The sequence below is a fragment of the Carettochelys insculpta genome, chromosome 1 (genome assembly GCF_033958435.1).
Source record: "Carettochelys insculpta isolate YL-2023 chromosome 1, ASM3395843v1, whole genome shotgun sequence".
Classification (NCBI taxonomy): domain Eukaryota; kingdom Metazoa; phylum Chordata; order Testudines; family Carettochelyidae; genus Carettochelys; species Carettochelys insculpta.
In genome coordinates this window covers 47,415,174-47,440,556 of record NC_134137.1, presented here as the reverse complement: position 1 = coordinate 47,440,556, position 25,383 = coordinate 47,415,174, and the positions used below count along the sequence as shown (strand labels likewise).

At 46.4% G+C, this 25,383-nt stretch overlaps 1 protein-coding gene across 4 annotated transcripts in view; it reads right to left on the bottom strand.

Annotated features, from left to right (window-relative positions):
* The window catches only part of TNFRSF19 (TNF receptor superfamily member 19), a 118,343-nt gene that overhangs the window by 43,558 nt on the left and 49,402 nt on the right, over nt 1-25,383 (bottom strand). For all 4 annotated transcript variants that reach the window (XM_074982154.1, XM_074982139.1, XM_074982146.1 and 1 more), the window contains one exon: nt 18,510-18,595. In XM_074982154.1, the coding sequence (XP_074838255.1) occupies nt 18,510-18,595 (86 nt within the window). The remainder of the gene's footprint in view (nt 1-18,509; nt 18,596-25,383) is intronic.

Sequence of the window (25,383 nt, the reverse complement as noted above, 5' to 3'; positions counted from 1 at the left end):
CCTTTTAAAGATCATTTCATAACAGAGTTATTTTCTGACACTGTAATTTCTTCATTTGGACTGTAACTTCCAATTTTGACCTTTGCCCTTTTCGCCGATGCCTGAGTGGTCAATGATCTGATGCTACTTTACTTGCATATCTTAAACTGCCATGTCTTCAAACAAGAGTTTGTGCGATCTCATCCTTATGTCCCACTATTACAAAAAAAAGTCATGTAAGTAACTTTATGACAAGTTCTCCCCACCTATTATTCCTGTTTTACAGATGGGGAAACTGAGGCATGGAACATAACAATTATTTGTCCACGGTCACCTAGTACATCAGTGAGCGCAGAACCCACAACTCCTGAATCCAGCCATATGTTTTAGATATGACTATGTTTCTAACTAGAAATTAACTATTAGGGCAGTGATTTTATTTAAAAAAAATGGACTGCTTAAAGCAAGATTCTTAGATTACATATTTTGATACCTAGGAAGTTGATCTCATTTCCAAAAGTCTTTCACACTTGGCACATCTGACCAAATTCAACTAAAATAGAGAGTCCTCAGAAGTTCTGTGAAATCAGACCACTTATTTGGGTAAATTAATTTAGAACTTAAAGCCATGAAATGTACTGAGGGTGTGTGTGTGAGAGAGACATTTTAGAGGGAAGAAAAAGATTTACTGTGCACATTCTACTCACAGCAGTGAAAAAGTAGCAAAGCTGATTCTTTCAGACATAGCCAGGTCCCCAGATGGTGCTGTGCATTTTGTTAGATTTATTTACATAGTATTATAAAAAGTTGTTGACATCTATGCATTAATCCATTTGCTATGATGTACAGTGCACATTTAAATTTTAAACATCAACCACAATCACAATTTTGCTTTTGTTAACATTACAATGGATTTTTGACTCCATTTGAATGAATGTCCTTATGTTTTCAATATTTAGTGAGAGTTGCATTTTTTATTGGGATATGTACTTGTGTGGCAGAAGTGGGTGGCATAAAGTAGTACAGACACAAGGAAGTGGGGCATGATGAAATAAGTTTGAGAATCATTACTCTATGATGATTTAACATGACATCAACTTGGGTTTTTAAATTAAACAACTTCTTGTCACAGTACATATTATATGGAGATTTGTATTACACATTTATCTAAAATCAGAAATACTGATTATTTCAAAAAGAGGATTCCACGTTTTTACTTTAAATAGTAGTTCAAGACTTGAAGAGGATAAATAACTCTATGGCTGTGTCTACATTACCACCTTCCTTCGAAGGAAGGATGGTAATGAGGCTGCCCCCCCCAGCCAACGGCAACTTCAAACTTTTAAACCTCAAAGTACCGGCATGAGTCTTTGAAGTCCCCTTACTCCTCAAACTCCTCTTTTGAAATTAGTATATGCAAAGGAGGTGACAAATATGCAAATTTACACCTCCTTTTCATTTTGATTTACCTCATTTGCATACCTCTTTCGAAAGAGGAACGCAAGTGTAGATGCACCCCTTGTGAGAGGCAAGGAGTAAGAGAGGTTGATGAGAGAAACTCTCCCATTGACTTTCTGCAGTATGGACAGCCAAGTTAGCCAAGCACAGATATTTTGATTTTAGCTACGCAATTGCTGTAGCCAGATTTGCATATCTGTGGTCAACTGACTTTGCTCGTGTAGACATAGTCTGTAATAGATTTCCAAGGGAGGTTATGTAATCCTCATCATGGGAAATTTTAAAGAAAAAGTTGGAGAAACACCTGTCAGGGACACTCTAGGTATACTGCCTATGAACTACTGTTTTTCAATGACTGGTTTGTGGACTGGCATTAGTCCCGGAGATCTACTTGACAGTTTTGAAAGACAGCCAGCCAAACTCTGAACCAAATGACTTCTTGCAGTCCCTTCTAGCCCTACACTTTTATTATTCCTTGATTCTACTGCAGCTCAAAAGGTGTATATTTGTGTTTCCACTAAACAGCTTTTTCTAAAGTATCAGCCAATTTTCTAGACTGGAACAACATACAAGCACACGTAAGTGCACTCAGTTTTCATTAACTCTAATGAAGCTTTCTCCATCCTGCAGACATTATATACAGTTTTGGCTGAGCCTCAGACAACTAGTCCTTACCCAGGACTAGACGTACATAAAATAGTGAAAAAGACCCGAATGTAGGTTGGACCTTCCTGGTCCCAAATGAGGGAATTTGCCAGATCAAAGGAGGTCCCCTGTCTCTGGCTCCACAGACAGCCACACTTCTTGTTGTCAGTTCTGCTTCCACCCTAAATGGCCTCTCTACCAGTGGCATGGCTGGGCTGCCAGCCCCAGTTCCTGCCCATCTTGCTGTACACTGATTCCCCCTACCACTGGCGTGGCTGGACTGCAAGTCCCAGTCCCTGCCCTAGCTGGGCTACTGGACACCAGCCTCATGAATGGCACTCCAGACCTGCCCCAGCTGCTGGATGCCAGTCTCACGCTCCTGCCCCAGCCCTGCGGACGCTGGCTCCAGCCAGACTGCCACATGCTGGGCTGCTGGATACTGGCTCTGCTGTCACTGCCAGGCACTGCTCTCAGTCACAAAGACACTAGCTTGATGACACTCCTGGCTTCGCATGGCTCCCAACAGGGCTCCTGGCCCTTCTGCCACTAAGTTCCTGGCCCTAAGACTCTCTGGTCCTGGAACCCTCTGTGGTCTCACCACACCAGAGAGGTCCCACATCTGGAAGGTGCAATCTGTGTATAGATTTGAATCTCACTAGCATACTGAAGACATAATGAATCTTACTTCTTTACACACCTCCTGTTGGCCTCACAATTAAACATGAGGCATAACAAGTCAACCCAAAAAACTGACTCTCCAGAAGATGAGCGATCCCTTCACACTGACTTTCATGGGGTAGTTTTTCAGTGAACCCTAAAATAAGTGCTTTAAATTGGGCTTGTCTACACTAGCCCCCTCCTTCAAAGGGGGCATGTAAATGAGCCCAAGTGGTGAATAGCAATGTGGTGCTGTGCAGCATATGCAGCGCCTCATTAGCTTAATTCTCATCACATGAGCTTTGAAGTTGCAAACTTCAAAGTGCCAGCAAGCCGTGTAACCGCGGACATTTTGAAGTGTCTGCACAACTTCAAAGTGCCCTTACCTTTGAAGTTGTGCAGGTACTCTGAAGCACCCATTGATACATGCCTTGCTGGCATTTCGAAGTTTGCAACTTCAAATTTTGCGCAGTGAGAATTAAGCTAATGAAGTGCTGCACATGCAACGCAGCACCACATTGCTATTCACTGCTTGGGCTCATTTACATGCCTCCTTCAAAGGAGGCTAGTGCAGACAAGCCAATTAAGTATATGTATATTTCATAGAGCTCAAAGTTGGAATGTGATTGTCTAGGCCCAGGGTATGCCGTGAAAATTATTATGGGGGGCCACAGTGAAGACTAGGCTTCTTGCAACTGCAGTGTCATTAAAAAACTGGTTTTGTGGGAGAGATACACATGCCCTGGCTGTTCTCACTCGCAATGAGACACTCTTGCTGTGCACCGAGAAGGCACGCCACCTCCCTTCAGCCTGGCACCTGACCCAGCTTCTGCTCCATGCACGGACAAAGCCAGGCATGCCGCTTGCCCTTGCAAGTCCTCCAGCTGCCTTTGTGTCGTCATTTGCTGGGCAGTGTGGCTGCCTCCTCTGACCCCCTCCACCACCTGGCCGCACTCAGGTAACACTTAGCAGGGCCCCCAGATGGCACTGGAAGTGAGCAGCAGTTTCCTGAAGTGATGAACTTTTGCTTGTTAAATACAAAGCTTTCAACTTCAAGAAAGAATTTTATCCCTTGCAAAACACACACAAATACATCTTCTAATGATCCTGAATTCACAAATTCTTTCTTAAAACCTGACTGTAGGACAAACCAGATGACAAAACTGGGTTTGTAAAGATGCTCTATTCAAACATAGCAAGGAGTTTGGTGGTACTTTAAAGACTAACACATTTATTAGGAAAACAAAAAACAGTCGTGGCAATTTAAAGACTAGCAAAATAATTTATTAGGTGATGAGCTTTCATGGAGCAGACACACTTCTTCAGATCTGGAGACAGTGCTGTACTGGAAATAGTGTTGAAAGTGAATTGGCATGATGATTATATAACCGAGATACAAACAAAAAAATTGACATGAAAACTGACAAATCAGGTACATAGCACAGAAGAGGGGTGAAGTGTGGGGAGAAGTGGGAAGAATATTACTTACTGCAAGTGTCTGTTAAGTGGCTTGCCTGAGATCACTACAAATATCAAAGATGGGGAAGCTGTCTTTGTAATGAGTAGTGTAATTGTTATCTCTATTGAGGCCAAGGAGTAAAGTGTCAAATGTCAGCATAAACTCCAGTTCAGGGCTGCATCTACACTAGCAAGTTCTTTCAAAAGAGTTTTTGAAAGAAGGGTCTCTTTCGAAAGGTCCCACAGTGTGTCTACAAACAAAAAGCATTCTTTCGAAAGTAAATCGAAAGAACGAGGTGCTCCTTTCGCAATCGCTCTTCCTTTCCCATTTCAGGAAGAGTGCCTTCTTTTGAAAGAAACCATGTGTAGATGTTCTGCAGGGCCCTTCTTTTGAAAGAGCAATCCTCATAGCACCTGATTTTTCAATCCCTGGCTCATTCTTTCGAAAGAGCGGGGGCTGTGCAGAAGCTCTCTTTCAAAAGAGCAAATCTCTTTTTTGATACACTTTTTTGGGTTTGGATGCACTCTTTTGAAAGGAGTTCTTTCAGAAGAGATCTTCTGGAAGGGCTTCTTTCAAAAGATCTCTGTAATGCAGACATAGCCCACAGGTTTCCCTTTGTAATATGGTGTTAAAGTCTCTTTGTTTTAAGATGCATATTCTCACTTCTTTAACAGTGTGGCCCACTCCACTGAAATGCTTACAGACAGGTTTAGGTGTATTCAGATTCCTAATGTCCACTTTGTGTTCATTCATTCTTTGGCTAACTGATTGTACAGTCTGTTCAGTTGCTGGCACATAGTAGGCATCCTTCAGGCTACTAGACTATGGATCACGCCCTTCGTAGTTGCATTTGGGATCACCATTTGCAGCATCGACTGTGACTGTGAAGGCCCACACAAGAGTGACAGTCCTTGCTGCATCTGTTGCATGTGTAATGGGTGTCTGGCAGGTCCTTACTGTGCTTTGTGGGCTCGCTTCTCCTCTGCTAGCTGTCTGGTCCTCATCTCACCCTTCTGAAGGCCCTTGAGTACTTCCTGCCTCCATCTGCTGCAATCATCAGCCAGCTCCTCCCAGCTGTCCAGCTCCATGTCTACCTCCCTTAGGTCCCTCTTGCAAACATCTTTGTAGCGCAATTGGGAGCATCCAGGAGGTCTTTTGCCAGAGGCTAGCTCGCTATACAGGATGTCTTTTGGGATCCTTCCATCATTCATCCTGTGGACGTGGCCAAGCCAGCAGAGCCGCCGCTGCCTGAGGAGGGTGTGCATGGCTGGGATTCCAGCTTGCTCAAGGACGGCGGTGTTGGACACTGTTTCCTTTCATGATATTCCAAGGATGCGCCTGCAGCAGCGCAAATGGAAGACGTTCAGCCTCTTTTCCTGGCGGGCGTACAGGGTCCAAGACTCGCTGCTGTAAAGGAGGGTGCTGAGGATGCAGGATCTGTAGACTTGCATTTTGGTGTGAGTGTACAACTTGATGTTATTCCACACTCTCTTGCTGAGCCTGGACAGAGTTGTGGCTGCTTTTCCGATCCTCCTATTTAGCTCAGTCTCCAATGACAGGGTGTCAGTGATGGTGGACCCGAGGTAAACGAACTCATGGACGACCTCTAATGTATAGTTGTCAATGCTGATGGATGGAGGGTCAGCAACATCCTGACCAAGTATGTTTGTCTTTTTAGGCTGATGGAAAGCCCGAAGTCCTTGCATGCTTTGGAGAACTGATCCAGCAGTTTCTGAAGCTGGTCTTCTGTGTGTGACACTACAGCAGCGTCATCTGTGAACAGCATATCTCCGATGAGGACTTCCCGCACCTTAGATTTAGCTGTCAGCCTTGCAAGATTAAACAGTTTCCCATCAGATCTTGTGTGCAAAAAGATGCCCTCTGTTGAAGATCCAAAAGGAGTGCTTCAGGAGGCGTGCAAAGACGATCCTGAACAATGTTGGAGCAAGTACGCATCCTTATTTGACACCGCTCCTGATGCTGAAAACATCCGATAATGTGCCGTCATATTGCATGGTTCCTGTCATGTCTTCGTGGAAAGACTGGATCATCTTAAGTAACCATGGTGGACAGCCTATCTTGTGGAGCAGTTTGAACAGTCCATCCCTGCTGACCAAGTTGAAGGCCTTGGTCAGGTCGATGAAGGCAATATAGAGTGGCTTGCTCTGCTCCCTGCATTTCTCCTGCAGCTGCCTCAGAGAGAAGACCACGTCAATGGTAGATCTCTCTGCACGGAATCTGCATCGTGATTCGGGATACACCCTCTCAGCAATCTTCTGGAGTCTGCCTAGGATGACGCGAGCAAACAGTTTACCAATGATGCTTAGGAGGGAGATTCCACGTAATTGTTGCAGTCGCTTCTGTCTCCTTTGTTCTTATACAAGGTTACAATGTTAGCATTGTGCATATCCTGTGGAACCTCTCCCTCTCTCCAGCACAGGCAAAGTAGCTCATATAGGGGTTCCAGGAGGGTGTGTGGGGCACACTTAATTATCTCTGGTGGTATACCATCCTGCCTTGGGGCCTTTCATACTGCAGTCCTGTCGATGGCCTTCTTCAGTTCGTCTACAGTTGGTTTCTGATCCAGTTCGTCCATTACTGGTAGGAGTTCGATGGCACTGAGGGCTGTATCAACCACAATGTTCTTGCGTGAGTACAGCTTGGAGTAGTGCTCGACCCAGTGCTCCATCTGTTTGGTTTTGTCAGTGATGACTTCACCAGATTTGGATTTCAGAGGTGCCATCTTGTTCTGGGTGGGTCCTAATGCCTTCCTGATACCCTCGTACATTCCCCTGAGATTACCAGAGTCAGCACTGATCTGGATGCGGCTGCATAGCTCAAGCCAGTAATTGCTGGCACAGTGCCTAGCTGTCTGCTATACTGTTTTTCTGGCTGCTCTGAGTGCTTGCAGGGTACTTTGGCTCGATGAGCGTTTGTACTCCAGGAGTGCAGCGCGCTTCCTTTTGATGACTGGAATCATCTCATCGGAGTTAGCTTCAAACCAGTCATTTGTGTTTTTAGCTCTTCTTCCAAACACCAGCAAGGCCGTGTTGTAAATTGTATCCCTCAGATGCTGCCATCTGGATGTCACATCGGCACCCCCAGGGCTGCTGCGCAGATTCTCCTCGAGGGTCACTCTGAACTTTTCAGCTCTCTCCGAGTTTGCTGTCTTTCTGGCATCAATGCGGGGCCTTCCAGTTGGTTTAGAGTAGTACAGCTTCTTGGGTCTCACCTGGAGTTTGGAGCAAACTAGCGAGTGATCTGTATCGCAGTCGGCACTATGATAGCTGCATCTCAGGAGGATGTTTTTTGAGGTTATCATGACTAGTGATGACCACGTCTAGTTGATGTCAGTGTTTCGAGCGTGGGTGTCTCCATGACACTCTGTGCTGTGGCTTGGTTTGGAAAAATGTGTTTGTGATGCACAGATTGTGGTACGTGCAAAGTTTGAGAAGACGCTGTCTGTTTTCATTCATTTTTCCCACACCGAAGTGTCCTAAGCAGGAAGGCCATGAGTCACAATCGGCTCCAACTCTTGCATTCAAGTCACCCAAAATGTACAGTTGTTCACAAGCAGATGTTTGCGCTATGACAGCACTAAACACATCATAAAACTTGTCTTTTACTTCTGGTGTGGCGTACAGGGTTGGAGCGTAAGTGCTGGTCAGGTGGACAGGACTGGCACAAGTTTGAAGTATGACCTGAAGGAGTCTTTCTGATCCGCCCATGACTAATTCCACCATTTGTAGAAGGGTGTTTCTGATGGCAAAGCCAACACCATGCTCCCTGGGCTCTTCTTGGGCTTTACCCTGCCAGAAAAAGGTGTAGTCCTTTTCCTTTAGAGATCCCAAATCTGTGAGCTGCATCTCTTGCAGAGCAGCACTGTCAGCTTGGAGCCTCTTCAGTTCCTCATTGGATGACAGCGGTCTTTTGGGTGTCGCTGATGTCCTGAAGATCTTCAGTCAAACCGGTCAACATGGTCCACACATTCCAGCAAGCAAGCTTAAAACTTTGATGGTTTCCTTTTCTTGCTGATTTTCTTATTGGTTTGCCTGGTGCTCAAATTTCAGTCACTTGTCAGGTTTGGGAACCTTAAGCCTCACGCACCCAGTGAGGCAGGTGAACTGTGGCGGGACAGTACTCTACTGGCTGGGGGCTACCCAGCTTGAGGTGGGCAGTGACTGTCCAGTGAGACGCGATGATCTCTCCCACCATCGAAGGCAACCCCTGGCACTCGTTCTCTACGCTAATTGAGCAAGAGCTTATAACCGGTATCTGTTATCTCCCGTGTTGGTTCAACGCTTTTAAGCGATGCTGGAGTACCTCGCCAGGCATAAGCCTGGGCAATTTTTTTTTTTTTGGGACCCTAGGCTGCCCAGATGCCAGTGTCCCCCTCTTGGCTTTACTGATATAGTCCAAAGGAGAGGATAAACCTCTACGTCTGGTACCAGGTCAGCTGCAGGAGTTGCCAGGTCAATGCAACAGAAGTTGGCACAGAACTGCCTTAGGACTCCCCTCTGGATTTTCTGTCAGGGTTTACTCCCTTAGCCTTGCTCCTTCCCAGGATAACCGATAAGGCAGTGGGGCTGCTGGCACATGATTGCATATATAACATTGGTTGAGATACAAGATTATGAGACCCTGATCCTGAAATTGATGTGACTAGGTCCAGTGATGGTGTGCCCCAGAATAAATATGTGGACAAAGAAGGCAACAGAGTTTGTTGCAAGGCACCATCAATGAACCTAACCACACCAGTTACAGGATCAGGGGCTCAGAATATATGTCTCCAAATCTGAAGAAGTGGTTCTGCCCCACAAAAGCTGCATCTACACGTGCACGCTACTTTGAAGTAGCGGTGCCAACTTCAAAATAGCGCCCGTCACGGCTACACGTGTTGGGCGCTATTTCAAAGTTAACATCGACGTTAGGTGGCGAGACGTCGAAGTCACTAACCCCATGAGGGGATGGGAATAGCGCCCTACTTCGACATTCATTGTCGAAGCAGGGAACGTGTAGTCGTTGCGTGTCCCGCAACATCGAAATTGCGGGGTCTTCCATGGCGGCCATCAGCTGAGGGGTTGAGAGATGCTCTCTCCAGGCCCTGAGCTCAATGGTGGCCGCGTGGAGCGGCCCCTTAAAGCTCCCTGCCCCCTCCCTTCCTGTGCAGAAAGCTGAGAGTACGTGCAGGCAGCAACCCAGACACGCGGCCAGCCTGCACGTCCCTCAGCCACCACAGACACCCACCCCAGCAGCGATGGCTGCACGGCAGCCCCCCAAGCGGACCCCCCGCCAAGGGGAGCCAGGGCTCACAGCCCAGCAGCCAGGCGGGGAAGCGGCAGCGGGGCACCTCCTGAATGGAGGCTGAGCTTCGGGACCTGCTAGGGCTCTGGAGCGAGGAGGAGGTGCTCCAGGTAATGGGGAGCAAGAGGTGGAATGCGGATGCGTTCGCTCGGCTGGCTGAGGGCCTGGCTGCCCGGGGTCACCCTGCCCGCACTCCAGATCATGTCCAGAGTAAAGTGAAAGAGCTGCAGCAGGGTTAGGCCCGGGCCCGGGATGCGGTCGGCCGATCTGGGGCCACCCCCGTCACTTGCCCCTTTTACAGGGAGCTCAGGGACATCCTGGGTCCCCGGCACACCTCCTTCCCTCCAGCCACTCTTGATACCTCGGCCGAGGAGCCCCAGCAGGCCCTGGAGGCGGAGTCCGCCCCGGAGGCAAGCCCCGCACCCCGCGGGCCCCCCCAGGAGTCCACCCCCGGGGTACTGGAGGAGGAGAGGGACTCCTCCTCCAGTGATGCTGGCCTCCACATCATCCTCCCATCCAGGAGCTCCAGCTGAGCGTCCGCCCCCCGGGTGTCCCCCGACCGTGGGAGTGGACCGTCAGGTATGTACCCCCCCTGGTGCACACCCCCGGGCTTCAGGGGTGGGGGTAATAGATATGACCAGGGCCCTCCACATGCCCAGATGACCATGGCCCCAAGGACAGCAGTGGCATGTCCCTCAGAAGAGTGCATCAGCCCCTGCCCCCCCCAGCACGACAGAGCCATGCCCCATCCCCGGGGCTGGGGGGAGCGGAACCTCTAGGGTCCCCTGGGGCGAGGGAGTGGGACACCCAGCAGCAGCAGCATGTGATGGAGTGGGGGGGAGTGCAAATGCGAGACTCAGGCTAGATATAAGAAACAAGCTGAATAGCTCCTAGTGGCTAAGGATGATCCTGGGGCTACAACTGGCAAGTAACACCTCTGCCCTGAACAAAGAGGAGGGAGGAGCCGAGCTGGGTTTGAATCGGGGGCAGCACTTAGAGGCTAGGGGAAGGGAGAGCTAGAAGGCAGCCAGCCTGAGGAGGGGGAAAGCTATACCCCAGAGGGGCACGCCTCGGGGTTTTCTCCCCAGGACGGGTTGGAAGGACCGTCTCTGACTGCTGTACTGTCGCTTCTGGGAGAAACTGGGCATCTGTTGCCTAATAAACCTCCTGTTGTACCTGCTGAGTGAGTGAGAGTCACTCCTGCCAGCAGACGGGGTGCAGTACAGGGGGACCCCTGAACCCCATCTCAGCAGCATCTCCCAGGGACAGGGAACCTGCAGCAGAGGGGTGGGGGGACAAGGGCCACGGCTCGGGGCCCACACTAACGGCTGTCTCCACTCTTCTTCCCCCACTCCTGTGTTCCGCAGCTGCACTATCGGAAGGACCGGAGAGCGCCGGCGAGGCGTCAGTGGCCCTGGAAAGCCCTCCGGGGCCATCACTCCAGGCCACCCCCTCGGCGGAGGACCAACCAGCCCCACAGTGGGAAAGACGGCGGACCCAGCACCAGCAGCCGACGGCGACGGACCCCCAGCTGCTGGCCCTCCACCATCGGCAGCTGGAGGTCGCCGAGCAGCGGCTGCGGGTGGAGGAACACTGGCTCCGGCTCCAGCGGCGGGTGCTGGCCTGGCGCCAGGAGACATGGGGGGCCTACATGCGGACCCCTCAACCGCATCGTGGGCTCCCTGGCCCCCCAGGCCGCGCTGGCCGCCACAGCGCCCGCCCTGCCTGCTCCACCCGCTGCGCCGTCCACCGTCGCACCACCACCCGCCACCGAGGGCCATTCCGCTGAGGGGGACCTGGGGCCAGCTGACATTCGCCGGCCATATCTCCCGGTCCGCCCGGCCCCCAGCCAGGGCTGCAGCCGAGGCGGGGATCCTGGCCACCCACTCCCAGCACTGGACTGTAGTAGGGGTGTGGGGCCCAGGACATGGCCTCCCCCCTCCCCCTTTGTTTATATTCCCCCCAGTTTATTGTTATTTTGTTGTAAATAGTTTGTATATTTGACCCATAATGATGCTGATCCTTACCCCCCCATGTAAACAGTTCTCCCCTTCCTTGTCTTCCCTTCATGTTATCCCCTTTTTTTTATAATGTATATATATTTATCAGTTAGATTTCCCCTGCACATAGTTAGTTTGTCTTGTTCATAATAGTAATAATAAATAATAATAATAATAATAATAATCATAATAAGAGTTGTACTAAAGACGTTTGAGTTGACAAACAACTGTCTGCTTTTATTTTTACAAGAAAAGTGGGGGGGTGTGCTCTTGGGTGCTCTGTGGTGTGGGCGTAGGAGCAGGGAGTGTTGTGGAGGATGTGGGGGGTGATGTGGGGCCTGCCAGCGTTCACCCCGTGGCCTCATCAAACTGGGCCCACAGGGCCTCCCGGACCTGGGTCCCTTTGGGGTCCACCTGGCGACTGGGGGCAGCGGATGGCTGCACGTCGGCCCTGCCGGCCTCCACAGCCCAGCCCTGAAAGAAGGCCTTCCCCTTGCTCTCCACCAGGTTGTGGAGGGCGCTGCACGCACCCACCATCTGGGGGATGTTGGTGGGACCCGCATCAAGGTGGGTGAGGAGACACCTCCAGCGCCCTTTGAGGCGCCCAAATGTGCGCTCCACCACCTGGCGCGCGTGGTTCAGGTGCTAGTTGAAGCGCTCCTGGCTGGCAGACAGATGGCCCGTGTACGGGTGCATGAGCCAGGGCCGGAGCGGGTACGCCGCATCTGCGATGACGCAGAGGGTCATGGTGGTGTCCCCCACAGGGATCTCCTGCTGGGGGATGTAGGTCCCCGCCTCCAGCCGGCGGCACAGGCCCGAGTTCCGGAATACCCGGGCGTCGTGGGTGCTGCCAGGCCAGCCCACATAAATGTCCAGGAAACGGCCCCGGCTGTCCACCAAGGCCTGGAGGACCACTGAGTGGTAGCCCTTCCTGTTTAGGTAGCGTCCTCCACTGTGCTCCGGGGTGCGGATGGGGATGTGAGTCCCATCCAGAGCCCCGAAGCAATTGGGGAAGCCCAGGGTGGCAAAGCCCTCGATGGCGGCATCCGGGTCCCCAAGCCTCACGAGCCTGTGGAGGAGCAGGGCATTGATGGCGCGGACGACCTGCAGGGGAAGCATATGGGAGAGCACCAATGAGGGGTGTGCAGGGTGTGTGTGGCCCTCCCCTGCCAGGGCCCCCCTCCCCTCCCCTCCGCTGCCAGGGCTGCCTCCCCCTCCCCCCGTGGGTCCTCTTACCTCCATGAGGACAGCCCTGACGGTGGCCTTGCCGATGCCAAACTGCTGGCCCACGGATCAGTAGCTGTCTGGAGTGGCCAGCTTCCAGACAGCGATGCCGACCTGTTTCTCGACACTGAGGGCACGCCGCATGGTGGTGTCCTGGTGCCTCAGTGCAGGGGTGAGCCACTGGCATAGCTCCAGAAATGTCTGCCGGCTCATCCGAAAGTTCTGGAGCCAGTGGTCGTCATCCCACACTCCGAGCACCAGCCGCTCCCACCAGTCGGTGCTTGTGGGGTAGCTCCACAGCCGGCGGTGTGTGCGGCGGCGGGGTGCTGCAGGGTTGGGGGCTGCGTCCTCCTCCCCTGCAGGCAGCTCCTCCTCTGTGGCAAGGAGGTGCTCAGCTGCCTCCTGCATGGCATCGAGCAGGGCGAGCACTGCTCCTGCAGGGGCGGCTGGGTGGACCTCTGGCTGCTGCTGCTGGGGGTCCATGACTGCGTCGCTCGAGGTGTGCGTGCCTATGGCTCTGCAGACCGCGTGCTGTGCAGGCTGCGTGTGTCTGGGAGGGGCCCTTTAAGGGAGCAGCTAGTTGTTGCCCCGGAAGCGCTAGTCCGCCCTGTGACCCTGTCTGCAGCTGTTCCTGGCACCCTTATTTCGATGTGTGCTACTTTGGTGTGTAGACGTTCCCTCGCAGCGCCTATTTTGATGTGGTGCTGCGCAATGTCGACGATGAATGTCGACGTTGCCAGCCCTGGAGGATGTGTAGACGTTATTCATCGAAATAAGCTACTTCGATGTAGGGTTCACGTGTAGACGTAGCTAAAAGCTCATCAGCCAATAAGTTAGTCTTTGAAGTGCCACATGCCTGCCTTTTTTTTTTATTTTTATTTTTTTGTTAAGTTACAGCCTAATACTTCTACCCCTGTTACTAAATTTATTAGGGCATAAACTTTCATTGCAAAAGGAGCCTTCATGTGAGCTGATAACAGCTGTGCTTTGTTCATACACATTCCTTTTCAACCTTGAAATGGGGCGGACACAAAAGTCATTTGCAACTTCTTATCTCCAATTATCCTGCTTAGCTATGTGAAAGTTTTGGGTTTTTCTTTTTTTTTTTTTTGAAAAAAAGTTGTGTTTTTCTGAAACCCCCTCCCTCTGTATAGACCAGCCCTCAGACAGTGAAGGGAAAAAATGGTATACAGAGATGGGAGTCTGACATCAGTGCTAATAAAATCAGAGTGGGTGTGGCTCTTCTCCAACAGAGATGAAAAGATGGGAGGGAGAACATGAATGGGAAATTACCTATTTTAATGTGAATACCACTCCAGGTGTCTGTTTAGGTCTTGGTTCACAATGTCAAATTTGCATATGAATTCCAGCTCAGCAGTTTCTCCCTGCAGTCTGTTTTTGAAATTTCTTTGCCTGGGAATGGCAACTTGCAAATCAGAAACTGTGTGTCCAGCAAGGTTAAAGTGCCATTATAGATGTTTATATATTAACATACTGAAAAAGCAACGAAGGGTCCTGTGGCACCTTATAGACTAACAGAAAAGTTTTGAGCATGAGCTTTCATGAGCACAGACTCAAAACTTTTCTGTTAGTCTATAAGGTGCCACAGGACCCTTCGTTGCTGTTACAGATCCAGGACTAACACGGCTACCCCTCCGATACTGAAAAAGTCTTTTTGTTAAACATTCTCCGTTTTTCCAGTCTGCCCCAATCTGTCAGCTCCTCTTCCAAATGGAACACTTCAATAGGATTATTCAATCATATGCTTTATTTGAGACAATTTTCTTATTTCTTCCTCAAGATTAACTGCAATTATCTATCTCACTTACGTTGTCATAATTTCATTGCTGGACATAGACAAATCATGGTTAGACTAGCACCTGTTTAGTCCTTCACAGCCTATAGTGTTGTTTGTTAGTGTTTAACACTAGTTCTTTTGAATAAAAAGAGGAAAATGTGTCTCAGCTGCATTCTGAATTAGTTGTCAGGAATACATTGTAACGATCACTGCACTTCAGTTTAGAAAATGAATGCATATAGCCATACCACAAATACACCCAACACTCCTCATCTAATGTTTGGTTGCTGCACCAAAATACAGGGAGGCTTATTTACATTTTATTTGAACTTAGTATTTTAAAATATGTATGTATATTTAATTTTCTATTATGCCAAATTACACAGAGAAATAATTGTTTGCTGACTTGAAAGTTTATACAAAGGCAATAATTCTCCTAGCTTTTAACACTCTTAACTTGTCCATTATAGAAACCTTTCAACTTCATCTTTAACAATCCACAGCCTGTTTTTCCATGAGTAAATATTTAAACCGAATTTCTGTTTTAAAATGTCTGCAAAACGACAGAAGATAAAAGCAAGAACTTAAGATTTATAGCTAACTAGGTAATAATCAACTGTTCCCCAAACATAGAGGTCCTCATTAATTCCTCAGACTTACTATGAACCCTTAGCCCAGGAAGTTCATGCCCTTGTGGCAGTGTTCACAAGCAAATAAAAACTTGCCAAAGCACTTCAGAAGACAGTTAATTTATTGAAGACATTTAAACTTTTCCTTTTCCTCTAAAATTGCTTAGAGTTGGCTGCAAAAAAATTTGTCATTCTGTTGCACGCTGAAAGAAGAAGAGGGTTGAGAATGATAGAGCATTAGAATTCTACTCTGATCATTCAGATTTTTTTCCCCACATATTTCTAAATATTCTGTTTCCCTATAGTTCAATGAAAATAACTAAAATTGTCACGATTACACATCTAAAAGGCAAACAGTACTTAGCATTAGGGATAAAAAACACATTTTCATGCTTTGTTTACATTTCTGAGCACCACTGTTTTCTAGTGAAGAATCAAAAGAGAATTTTTCCACTTTGATGTTACATGAACTCTACAACATCGGTATATTCACTTCTTCAAGAATTCCTTGTCAACACTTTACACAGGAAGCCTTCTGAGCTGCTTTCAGAAATGGAGTCAAGACCTATCTAAAGCAAGAAAGCTCATGTTGGAGATGGTTGAAGATGAGACTACTCAACCCTTTAGGTCACATATCACACAAACAGTATAGCACTGAGTGAAGAGTTTCCATTTAATAACTTATTTTATATTGCACAAACATAGGCAATGTTAAAATTGAAATCTGCTAAAATTGTTCTAAGATTTGTGCACAGGTAAAGTCTTTGTTTTAAATAGTGCTCAGTAGTTACAGATTTTTTTCAAATTTTCTTTGATTTTTATAAGGAAAAAAAGTACATGGTATTTACATAAGCATTCTGTGCTCATTATAATGCAATCAAACATAAATGCTTGTGCATCTATGCTAAATTTTACTAGAATTTCCAAGTTGTTGCCTCCAGCTCAGTTCCAACAGTATTAGCAACAGTGATGCATTCCACACATAGCCACAGTATTAGAAGTTAGCAACAGTGATGCATTCAACACGCAGTCAAATTGTGGAACTCATTGATAGGTTGTGAAGGCCAAAAGTATAACTGGGTTCAAAAAGAATTAGCTAAGTTCATGAAAGATAGGTTCATCAAGGCTATTTGGTACTGATCACTGTCAGATAACGGGATACTTGTCTTATGTGAACATTGGCCTGACCTATCATAACCATACTTATATTCTTAAAAGTGCTAAGGTAGACAAGAACGAATCAAGGTCTGGAAAACCTTAATTCAGTGAAACACTTAAATATTTCCATTTTATTTAGTTTATCCAAGAGGAGACTGAAATGACTATCACAGTTTGTCAGTACCTATATACCAGGGGTGGGCAAATACTGGCCTGCGGGATGGATGTGGTCTGCCATGGTTAGTTTCTGGCAGGCCTCCACCTCTATATTTATGTGCATTGCCACAGGTATTGGGCAATTGCAGCTCTCGTTGGCCACAGATTACTATTTGCAGCCAATGGGAATGATGAGAAGTGGTGCCCTGGACTGTACCACTTCCTGACTCTCCCATTGGCTGCAAATTACAATCTTTAGCCAATGAAAGCTGCGATTGCCTGAAACCTGTGGAAGTGCAGATAAATATAGCAGTGGCAGCCTGCCAGGGACTATCCCTAGCTGGCCACTGCTTTTTTATGCCCACCCCTTTTATAGAGGGAGATTTCTGATAACAGATGACTCTAACATATAATAATGTGCCTAGAAAATGAAGCTTGACAAATTAATAATAATAATAATAATAATAATAATAATAATAATAATAATAAAAAACAACTCATTGTGCTTTTTATGAGCAGATATACATAGTATCTTACTATTGAAGCTACTATTACTCTTGTTGGTAGAAATTGCTATTAAATCCATACCAGCGGTCAAGATTCCTCAAGAGTTTTTCTTGCAAACCTAGGGACATCTGAGTTTGGCAATCAGGTACATGAATCAAGAGAGAGAGAGAAAGGCTAGTGGTGAATCAGTTATTTCTTATACCACACATACTGAAGAGCCATCTAATAAACAGTGCTGATTCTGGCATCAACTGGACTAAATAGGCCTTTATGATGAAGAAAGTGTTGCAGTGCTAGTAATTTCAGTGCAACACAGCTCTTGGTGCCAAAGTTATCACTGCTGACAGCATCGTTGTAGATATGGTCATCAGTATTGCTGAAGCTGGCACAAAAGGCGATATTGGCTTTGCCTGTGGCAAAGGTCTACGTGCTGCCACCTTAAGCAGTGTTGACAGTGCCATAGCGAAGGAGGTAGGCTTGCTCTTGCCTCTTGACTTTGAGTCAGTGTGCCTGGGAATCCACTGAGGCCATGGTGTAGACAGTACTGAAGGATCCCAGTGCCTCATCAGTACTCAAGTGTGCTTGGTATCAAGAATGAGACCAAGCTGGATACAGTTTTGTTTTGGTCAGCTCACAAGAGAAGCTATAACTCTTTTCCTCTTTGACTGTAGCCTTCATCTATAACAAGAATGAGGCCTCTGGGGATCTCTGTCTGGAACGGATTTGCTAGTCAGAGCCTGAAGCCAGACCTAGGGATGCATCCATGAGAATGAGTTTGTGATGTAAGTCTCTGTCCCTTCTAGTGAAAACTTTTGGGATTCAGCAGTGGGCAATTTTCTGAGGGATGTGCAATTCATTCAAACAGCAGGCCCAGTGAGAATGGATATCCAACCCAGGCATGGCATCCTGGCATGAGAGGCTATGCTTGAATGACAAGCTAGGCACAGCTTGAATAACTATGGGTTTCCAGAAGGATGAATCCTAACTTATCTAAGGAAAAGACAGCAACAGGGAAGAGAGGGTAAATACCCACATTTTAAACTACTCTAGATAAATTAGCTCAACATTAAATATGCTAATTGTGGCACTGCTGGGAACCCAGTCTCAGAAAGTCTGAGAAAGTCACGTATGCACAGTCACAGAAAGTCTGAGAAAGAACAGAAGGGGTCAGGTTGCATGCACTAGCTAAGGTGTTAATAGTCCCACAAGATGGGACTCCAGATAGTCGTGGCTACTGAACTGTCTGATTCACCAAACACCCACAGTGTGAAGTGACAGAAACAAAAATAATTACGTCATCCATATTTTGCTGCAAGATTTGGCAGAACCAACTGGGTTTTGGCATATTATAACAAAGCAATTGCACTGAAACAAAGATGTGTACTTTCTTGTTAGCAAACTTGATTAAAGAGAAAGCATGTGGGTCAGTTTCAGCAATGAAAGTACACTTGACTTAGCTTCCTAGACAAAAGTAGGAAAGAATGTAAAAGGCCAAAAGTTAGTCCTGTTGTAATTTGAGCATAGTGAGCACTTACAGTGAGGTTCATAGGGAGGTGGGGGATCTCCACAAGGAACACACTCCATGTCTTGAAAGCCACCAAGCTTTGTCTTCCTGTAAAACCTAGAAGATAAAAGAACACCTTGCAATCATTTTTTATGAAAGTGGTGTCTGTACTCTTGGGACAGTTGTGTGCTACTGCACACACATACAGAAGTCATGTCCCTCACGTTTTTTTTTTTCTCCAAAGAAAATACATTCTGCTGAAGTGGTGTCATATCAAACACAGGGCAGCTGGCTTAACTAACTCTGGAGAAGGATGTCTGTGGTCAGGTAAGGCGGAATAGAATATGGTGAGACATAGCCCATGGGGCTACTCAAAAGTCACAGACTGAGGTTCAGTTGAACTATTGGGGGTAGCAGGTCATACGGGGAATGAGGCAGATGTGTTTGACTGAATTGGCCAGGCTGGTATCAACCACAGACTACATGGTGGATGCTCCCAACTCCATAATAGTTACTAACCTGCCCAAATAAACCTGCTCAGCACTTCTCCCACCCATCCCCAACAACTATCCAGGTTCACCCCAAAGGTTCTGCCCAGTAATTACTTTCCTCTCCCTCAGATCCTCCTTTATCCCTGACTCTCCCAAGCTTTTACACTGCTTCTGAGCGCTATGGGAAATATGTTTCTGTGCTGCAGTTTAAATTAATCATTATTCAGAGTTTTGTATTAATATGCCTATTAAGGAACCCATTTGTCAGAAAAAAAACATTTCTGAATCTTTTTTTTTGTGGTCTGTACTGTTACAGACATACTTGTTGATGGGTATTTTGGAATAAATTGTCAAAATAAGTAATGTGATTCTACTGTATTATTTTGTCAAATAAATTAAATCAGGAGAAGAAAGTGAGGATGGCTAGGCCACACTCTCAGAAAACCATCATCCAGCATAGTCTGTCAAGCTCTCACATGGGACCCACTAGGAAAATGCAAAGGAGGAAGACCTCGGACAATGTGGAGAAGGTCTACTCAGACTGAAGGACAACAACTGGAGCCAGCTAGAAGTTTTGTCCCGAGACAGAGTGAAGTGGAGAATACTTGTAGATGACCTATGCTACTTGTAGAGTACAAGGGTTAAGTAGTACTAGCAGGAGCACTGTATTATTTTGACAAGCAAACTATGGAGATTTGTGCAGCACATTAAAAGATTATGTGTACACTTTTTAATTCTTGGCACAGACTTCCTCATGTTTGGTGGGTCCAATATTATGCTATACTCTTTACAAACATATAGTAAGAGACAGTCTCTGCCCTGAAAAGATTAAATTGACAAGACAAAATGGGAGAGCAAACAGAAGCAGAAAGGTGAAGTGACTCGCCCTAAGTCACTCTGCAGGTCAGCAAAAGAGCTAGGAATAAGGTTTTTTGACTCCCCAGTTCATACCTAAATTATTAGGTACAGATAGTAAATTTAAAATAAATTTAGGGAAGTTTTTGAACCTTCTAGTCCAAAGTTGTTATTCAAATAAGAAGTAAAAACTTGTGAAGCTCAAATACATTTAGAGCTCAATGCCATATTTTATACAGAAACGTAAGCTTACTTGCTCCAGAATTCTATTATATCCATACAATAAAAACAGAATTGGTTAATATGCCAAGCATTTTTGTTGTAAATACCACAAGATTTTACAAAGAAATTACCATTAGCAATATGTTCCATACTAGATGTAAACATTTTCTTACCTAGTTAGAGCTATAAAGGATATAGCTCAGAATGTACAACAGGACTATGTACAATACGGCTAGTTTATACAATTATGTAGAATGGTAAGTATTAGAAATGTTTAAAAAATGCTTACTAACTTTTCTATAACTTGTTTTTTGAGTTGTATTGCTCATTTCAATTTCCACGTAGACAGGATATACATGCCGCATGCATTGACACTGGTAAGTTTCTTGCCTTAGTGATATCTGCTGAGTTGGGTCAGCTCTGGCTCCCTCTGGAGTCACATCTACATGATACTCTTTAGGAGTCTGCCACTTCCTCAATTCCTTCTTGCTGTCAACTCTGACAGCATGATAGAAGGGCAAGTGTGGGAATGGACATAAGCAACACACTTCAAAGAACAAGTAATGGAAAGATTATTATTTTTTCTTTGAGTACTTGCTCATGTCCATTCCAATGTAGGTGATTGCCAAGCAAATATAGCAGGTGAATTTGGAGTGATTGAAAAGTGGACTGTAACACTGTTCTCCCGAATCCAGCATCATCTTTACTGACCTGCTACATGATGACATAATGGATTGCAAAGGTGTAAACTGAAGATCACATTGTTGCTCTACTGATATCCTGGAGAGAAACTTGCGTCACAAAAAAAACATTGAAGACGCTTGTGCCATTGTGGAGGGTTCTGACAATGGCCAAGCACAGAGTTTCACCAGGTCATAGCACGTGTGAATACAAGAAGTAATCCATGAGGAAAGTATCTGGGACAAGACAGCAAGGCCCTTCATCCTATAAGCCACTGCATAAATAGTTGAGCAGTCTTCCTAAACAATCTGGTGCTAGCGATATAGAAGGCCAGCACGTATGTAGCAACTGGAGCCTCTGCTTCTGGCTACTGGCAGGTGGCTTCATGGAGCAGACTGGACTGGAAAATAGTGTTGTGGTTATTGTGGAACTGTGAAACACCCTTTGGGAGGAAGGCTGGATGTGGGTACAGCTGGACATTGACCCTTAAATGAAGAATGTGTAGGATGACTCTAAATAAGGGCCCTGGTTTCTGAAACCCTCCTGGTTGAGGCAATGGGCATGAGGAAGACCAGCTTCCACAACAAGTAGAACAAGACAGAATGTTACCAAGGGCTCAAACTTGTGCGTTTCCAGAAAACCAAGATAAGTTCCCAAAGTGGGAATGGCTGTCTCACCTGGACGCACAACTTCTCCATTTCTTTAAGAAAGAGGCAACAGAGCGCATTAGCAAAGATGGAGCTCTGTTCATGCCTGGGTGGAAGGCTGAGACAGTTGCCAGGAGCACCCCGATCAAAGACACAGAAAGGCCTTGCTGCTTTAGATATAAGAAATATTCCAGAATACATGGTATTGTGACTTGCATGAGCAAGATCCCCATCTGTCCTGCCCAAACTGAGAACCTTTTCCATTTAATCAGTTAGGTGGCCTTGGTGTATGGCTTTCTTCACCCTAACAGAATTTCCTGAACCAGACTAGAGGATGCTAACATTCAGCCATAGAGTTTCCAAGCCATATGGTGAAGGGACTCAAGCCTCAGATGAAAAAGACATCCCTAGCCCTGGAAGATCAGTTCTGGAAACAGTGGTACAGTGATTGGTTTTTCACCTGAGAACTTCAAAAGCATGGTATACCAATGCTGGAGTGGCCAAGGCCAGTGCTACCAGGATCAGGATTGCTCAAACCCCTTTGACCTGCAGTTGAACCTTGTGTATGAGTGGAAGGTAGTCCCTCCAGGGAAGAAGGAATGCACCTACGAGCAAACCTGGACTATGATTCTTAAAGGAGAGCAGATCTGAAGACACTCCCTGTTATACCTTGTCACATGTGTTATCTGAGGAGGTCCCAACCTCTGGAAAATGCCCCTCAAGACATCCAAGCAACCAAGCTTTTGTGATTGGAAGAGGACAGCTGAGATGATACAATCACTTGTTCTGGACCCCTAGAATGCAGGAAACCTCGTAAGTTGTGCAGAACTCCCAGAGGAGGAATGTTTCCTGGCATAGGTGACAGGAACGCACACAATCCTGTCTGTCTGTATAGAACATTTTGCTGTTGTGTTATCTGTAAATACTGACAAAAAATTTTCCTTTCAGGTGGGGCTGGAATCTTTGGCAAGCAATACAAACTGCTATGAGTTCTCTCACACTGATGTGTAGTGTGAGGTCCTTCATGCTACTGTTTTATAGGGTGAGGTCCTTCTGAGCTCCTTCTCCCAGGTGAGCTCCTCATCCCAACTTGGGAATATTGGTAACTAGAGACACTGATGGCAATGGTCTTCTGAATGGAATGACTACACAAACCACCTGTGGGTGCAACCACCAGAGGAGGGTCTTGGAGTGTGAGAACTCTGTCCAGGCAATCCTGGCCAGGCTGGTACAGTGTCACTAGCCAGCCCTGAAGTGGTCTGAGTCTTAACCTAGTGTGCTTTGCCACATATGTGGATGATGCCATGTACCCCAGGAGCTTTGGGCAGATCCTTGCAGCATTGATGGGATATTTCTGGAGGTTCTCTATAAGTGACCTCATCATCTGGAACTTGGCTTCTGGTAAGAAGGACTTGGCCTGGACTGAATCAAGAATGGCCCCCGTGAACTCAAGTCTTTGAAGAGGATAAAGGCTGACTTCTGTGCATTCAGCAACAAGTCTAGGATCTGGAAGGTTGACAATTTAATCTGTGCTTCCATCTGCACTCTATTAGGGATATATGCGCTCTTTGTTTTCTCAGGAAGTCTGCAACTAACAATATGTATTTTGTAAAGACCTGCGGGGCCAATGATAGGCTGAAAGGTATATTGTGAACTCATACTGCACCTGTTCCACAACTACAGGAATTTTCTGTGGCATGAGATTTTACATCTGTGCAAATATGCATTCTTCAGCTTGACGGCAGCATACTAGTCTCCTGGATCCAAAGAGGTTTCATAGATTCATATTGGGCCTGAGACCACACTTGGGGATAAGAAAATATTGGAGTAAATCTCCTGCCTCTTAACTCCAGAGGAAACCTGATCTACTCCTCCCACTTGCAGAAGTGTTTGCACCACCTGAATTAGAAGTTGCTTGTGAAAAGGATCCCTGAAGAGGGACAGAGAAGGTAGGCAAGAAGGAGAGGAAGAACTGAATTCCAGAGCATATCCCAGTCCTATCATGTGAAACATCCTGTGACCTAATGTAGGGTGCCCATATTTCCCTAGGTCAAATATGGAGCACCTGGTAAAAATTGCTCAGACTTCAGTGAGTTAAATGGAAATCAATCAGACCCATGCTGTACAAATGGTCAAAATGACATTGTTTACTGAGTACCCATTGAAAAGACATACTACATTTTTATAACTAATAATAGATTAAAAAAAATAAAAGTATATATTTATCAGTAAATGGTTACTACTCTTTAGAAAGGCCTGCCTCTCGGTCTTGTGCCATGCTCCACTGCCCACCTCAAAGACCCATACAAATGTTTGGGCTCCAGGCCCACAGGAGATTAATCTGGCCTTGACTCTGCCCTATGAGCTCCAGAAGCTTATCTTCCAAAGGGAGCACATGGGGAATGCAGGATTAAGCCCCTTAACTCCCAGCTGTTGCCCTGCAGTGGGGCACTGGACGGGGGGCTCCTGCTTTGCAGTGGTGGCCCTGGGCTGCAGCTTCCCAGTGGGGACAGGGGACTCCGGGGATGAAGGGGGTCCTCCCTGTAGCGTCAGGTATGCAGCCCGGACAGAGAAGGGGGCTGGCTGAGAAGGAGCTGCCCCAAGCAATTTGGCACTATGGGACTGCTGCCCCAGGGAGGAGTGAAGAAGGGCTCCTCCACAGTGCCCCTCACTAAAGGGTGCCCCAGCTGTTCCACACTACAAGGTGCTGGGAACTGGCTGCCTCCTAGCTGCCCTGTGCAGCCAGCAACTGGGGCTTCCATTCTGCAGGGGACCTCCTAAGGTCCAGGGGAGAAGGGATAGCTCAGTGCTTGAGCACTTACCTGCTTTTTATTTTTATTTATTTTTTTTAAATTTATGAGGCACCAGGATAGTTCAGTGGTTTGAGCATTGGCCTGCTAAACCCAGGGTTGTATGCTCAATCCTTGAGGGGGCCATTTAGGTATCTGGGGCAAATAGATTTAAAAAAAATCTGGCAGGGATGGTGATAGGTCCTGCTGAGAGGGCAGGGGACTGGACCCAATGCCTTATGAAAGTCCCTTCCAGTTCTGTGAGATAGGTATATCTCCATATATATTTAATAGGCTTGAATTATTTGGCTAATTATGCATCACAGAGTCTTTAAATTAGCCTTTTTATTTTGCTCAATTCCTCTCTATTTTCTCTCTTAAATACATCACCAGTCTTCAAGTAAAAAATATTAAATGTGAATAATCAAGGATGGGCACTGGTCTTGGTGCAGCAGGAGGGAAAAAGCAAACACATACCTTGGTCAGTGTTGAAGAAAGTCAATAATATGTTTATAAATCTATGCCTAATAGTCTTAACAATCTTTTAGATCTGATGGCAGCTGTGGAATGAGTCTCTAGTCCACAAGAAAACAAGTAACTGCAATGATCTCGACAGAACTACTCACATTGGGTAAACTTGAGCATGTAAACAAGGACTTTGCAGGATCAGGGCCTAAATGATTAACATGATCAGCTGCTGTTTAAAAAAGTGACCATTTATAACACATCAAGCCACAAATCAGATACTGTCCAAGCAATACTGTACTGGGGTACAGGTTGGGAAAATCTGGCTCAAACAAGCTGTGTAAATAACAATGACCCTAATCTTACTCACTTAAGTTACATGGACTCCAGCAACTGATTTGAAAGGATCACATCTTACAAGCATAACTCAGTCTTTCACTGTTGTAGTCATTATTTTTTCTCATTCTTTGCTGCTGTAGCTTGTAAGGTCCTTGAGCAGGGAATCTGTAGCTTTATCATTCTGTGTGTGTAATTAACACACACACACACACACACAAAAATAGTAAGTTTTAGTTCTTCTTGGTAACATTTTTAAATAGGTACTCTGGTTGAGTACCACAACCTATTCAAATCCTGTACAAATCCTGTTTCTAGAGGCCATGGGAATTAGAACTAGACATGAGTGTCAACTTTCAATCAGAATAAGAAAATATAAAGATCTACTTCTTTCTCACATTAAACCATTCCAGGTAATT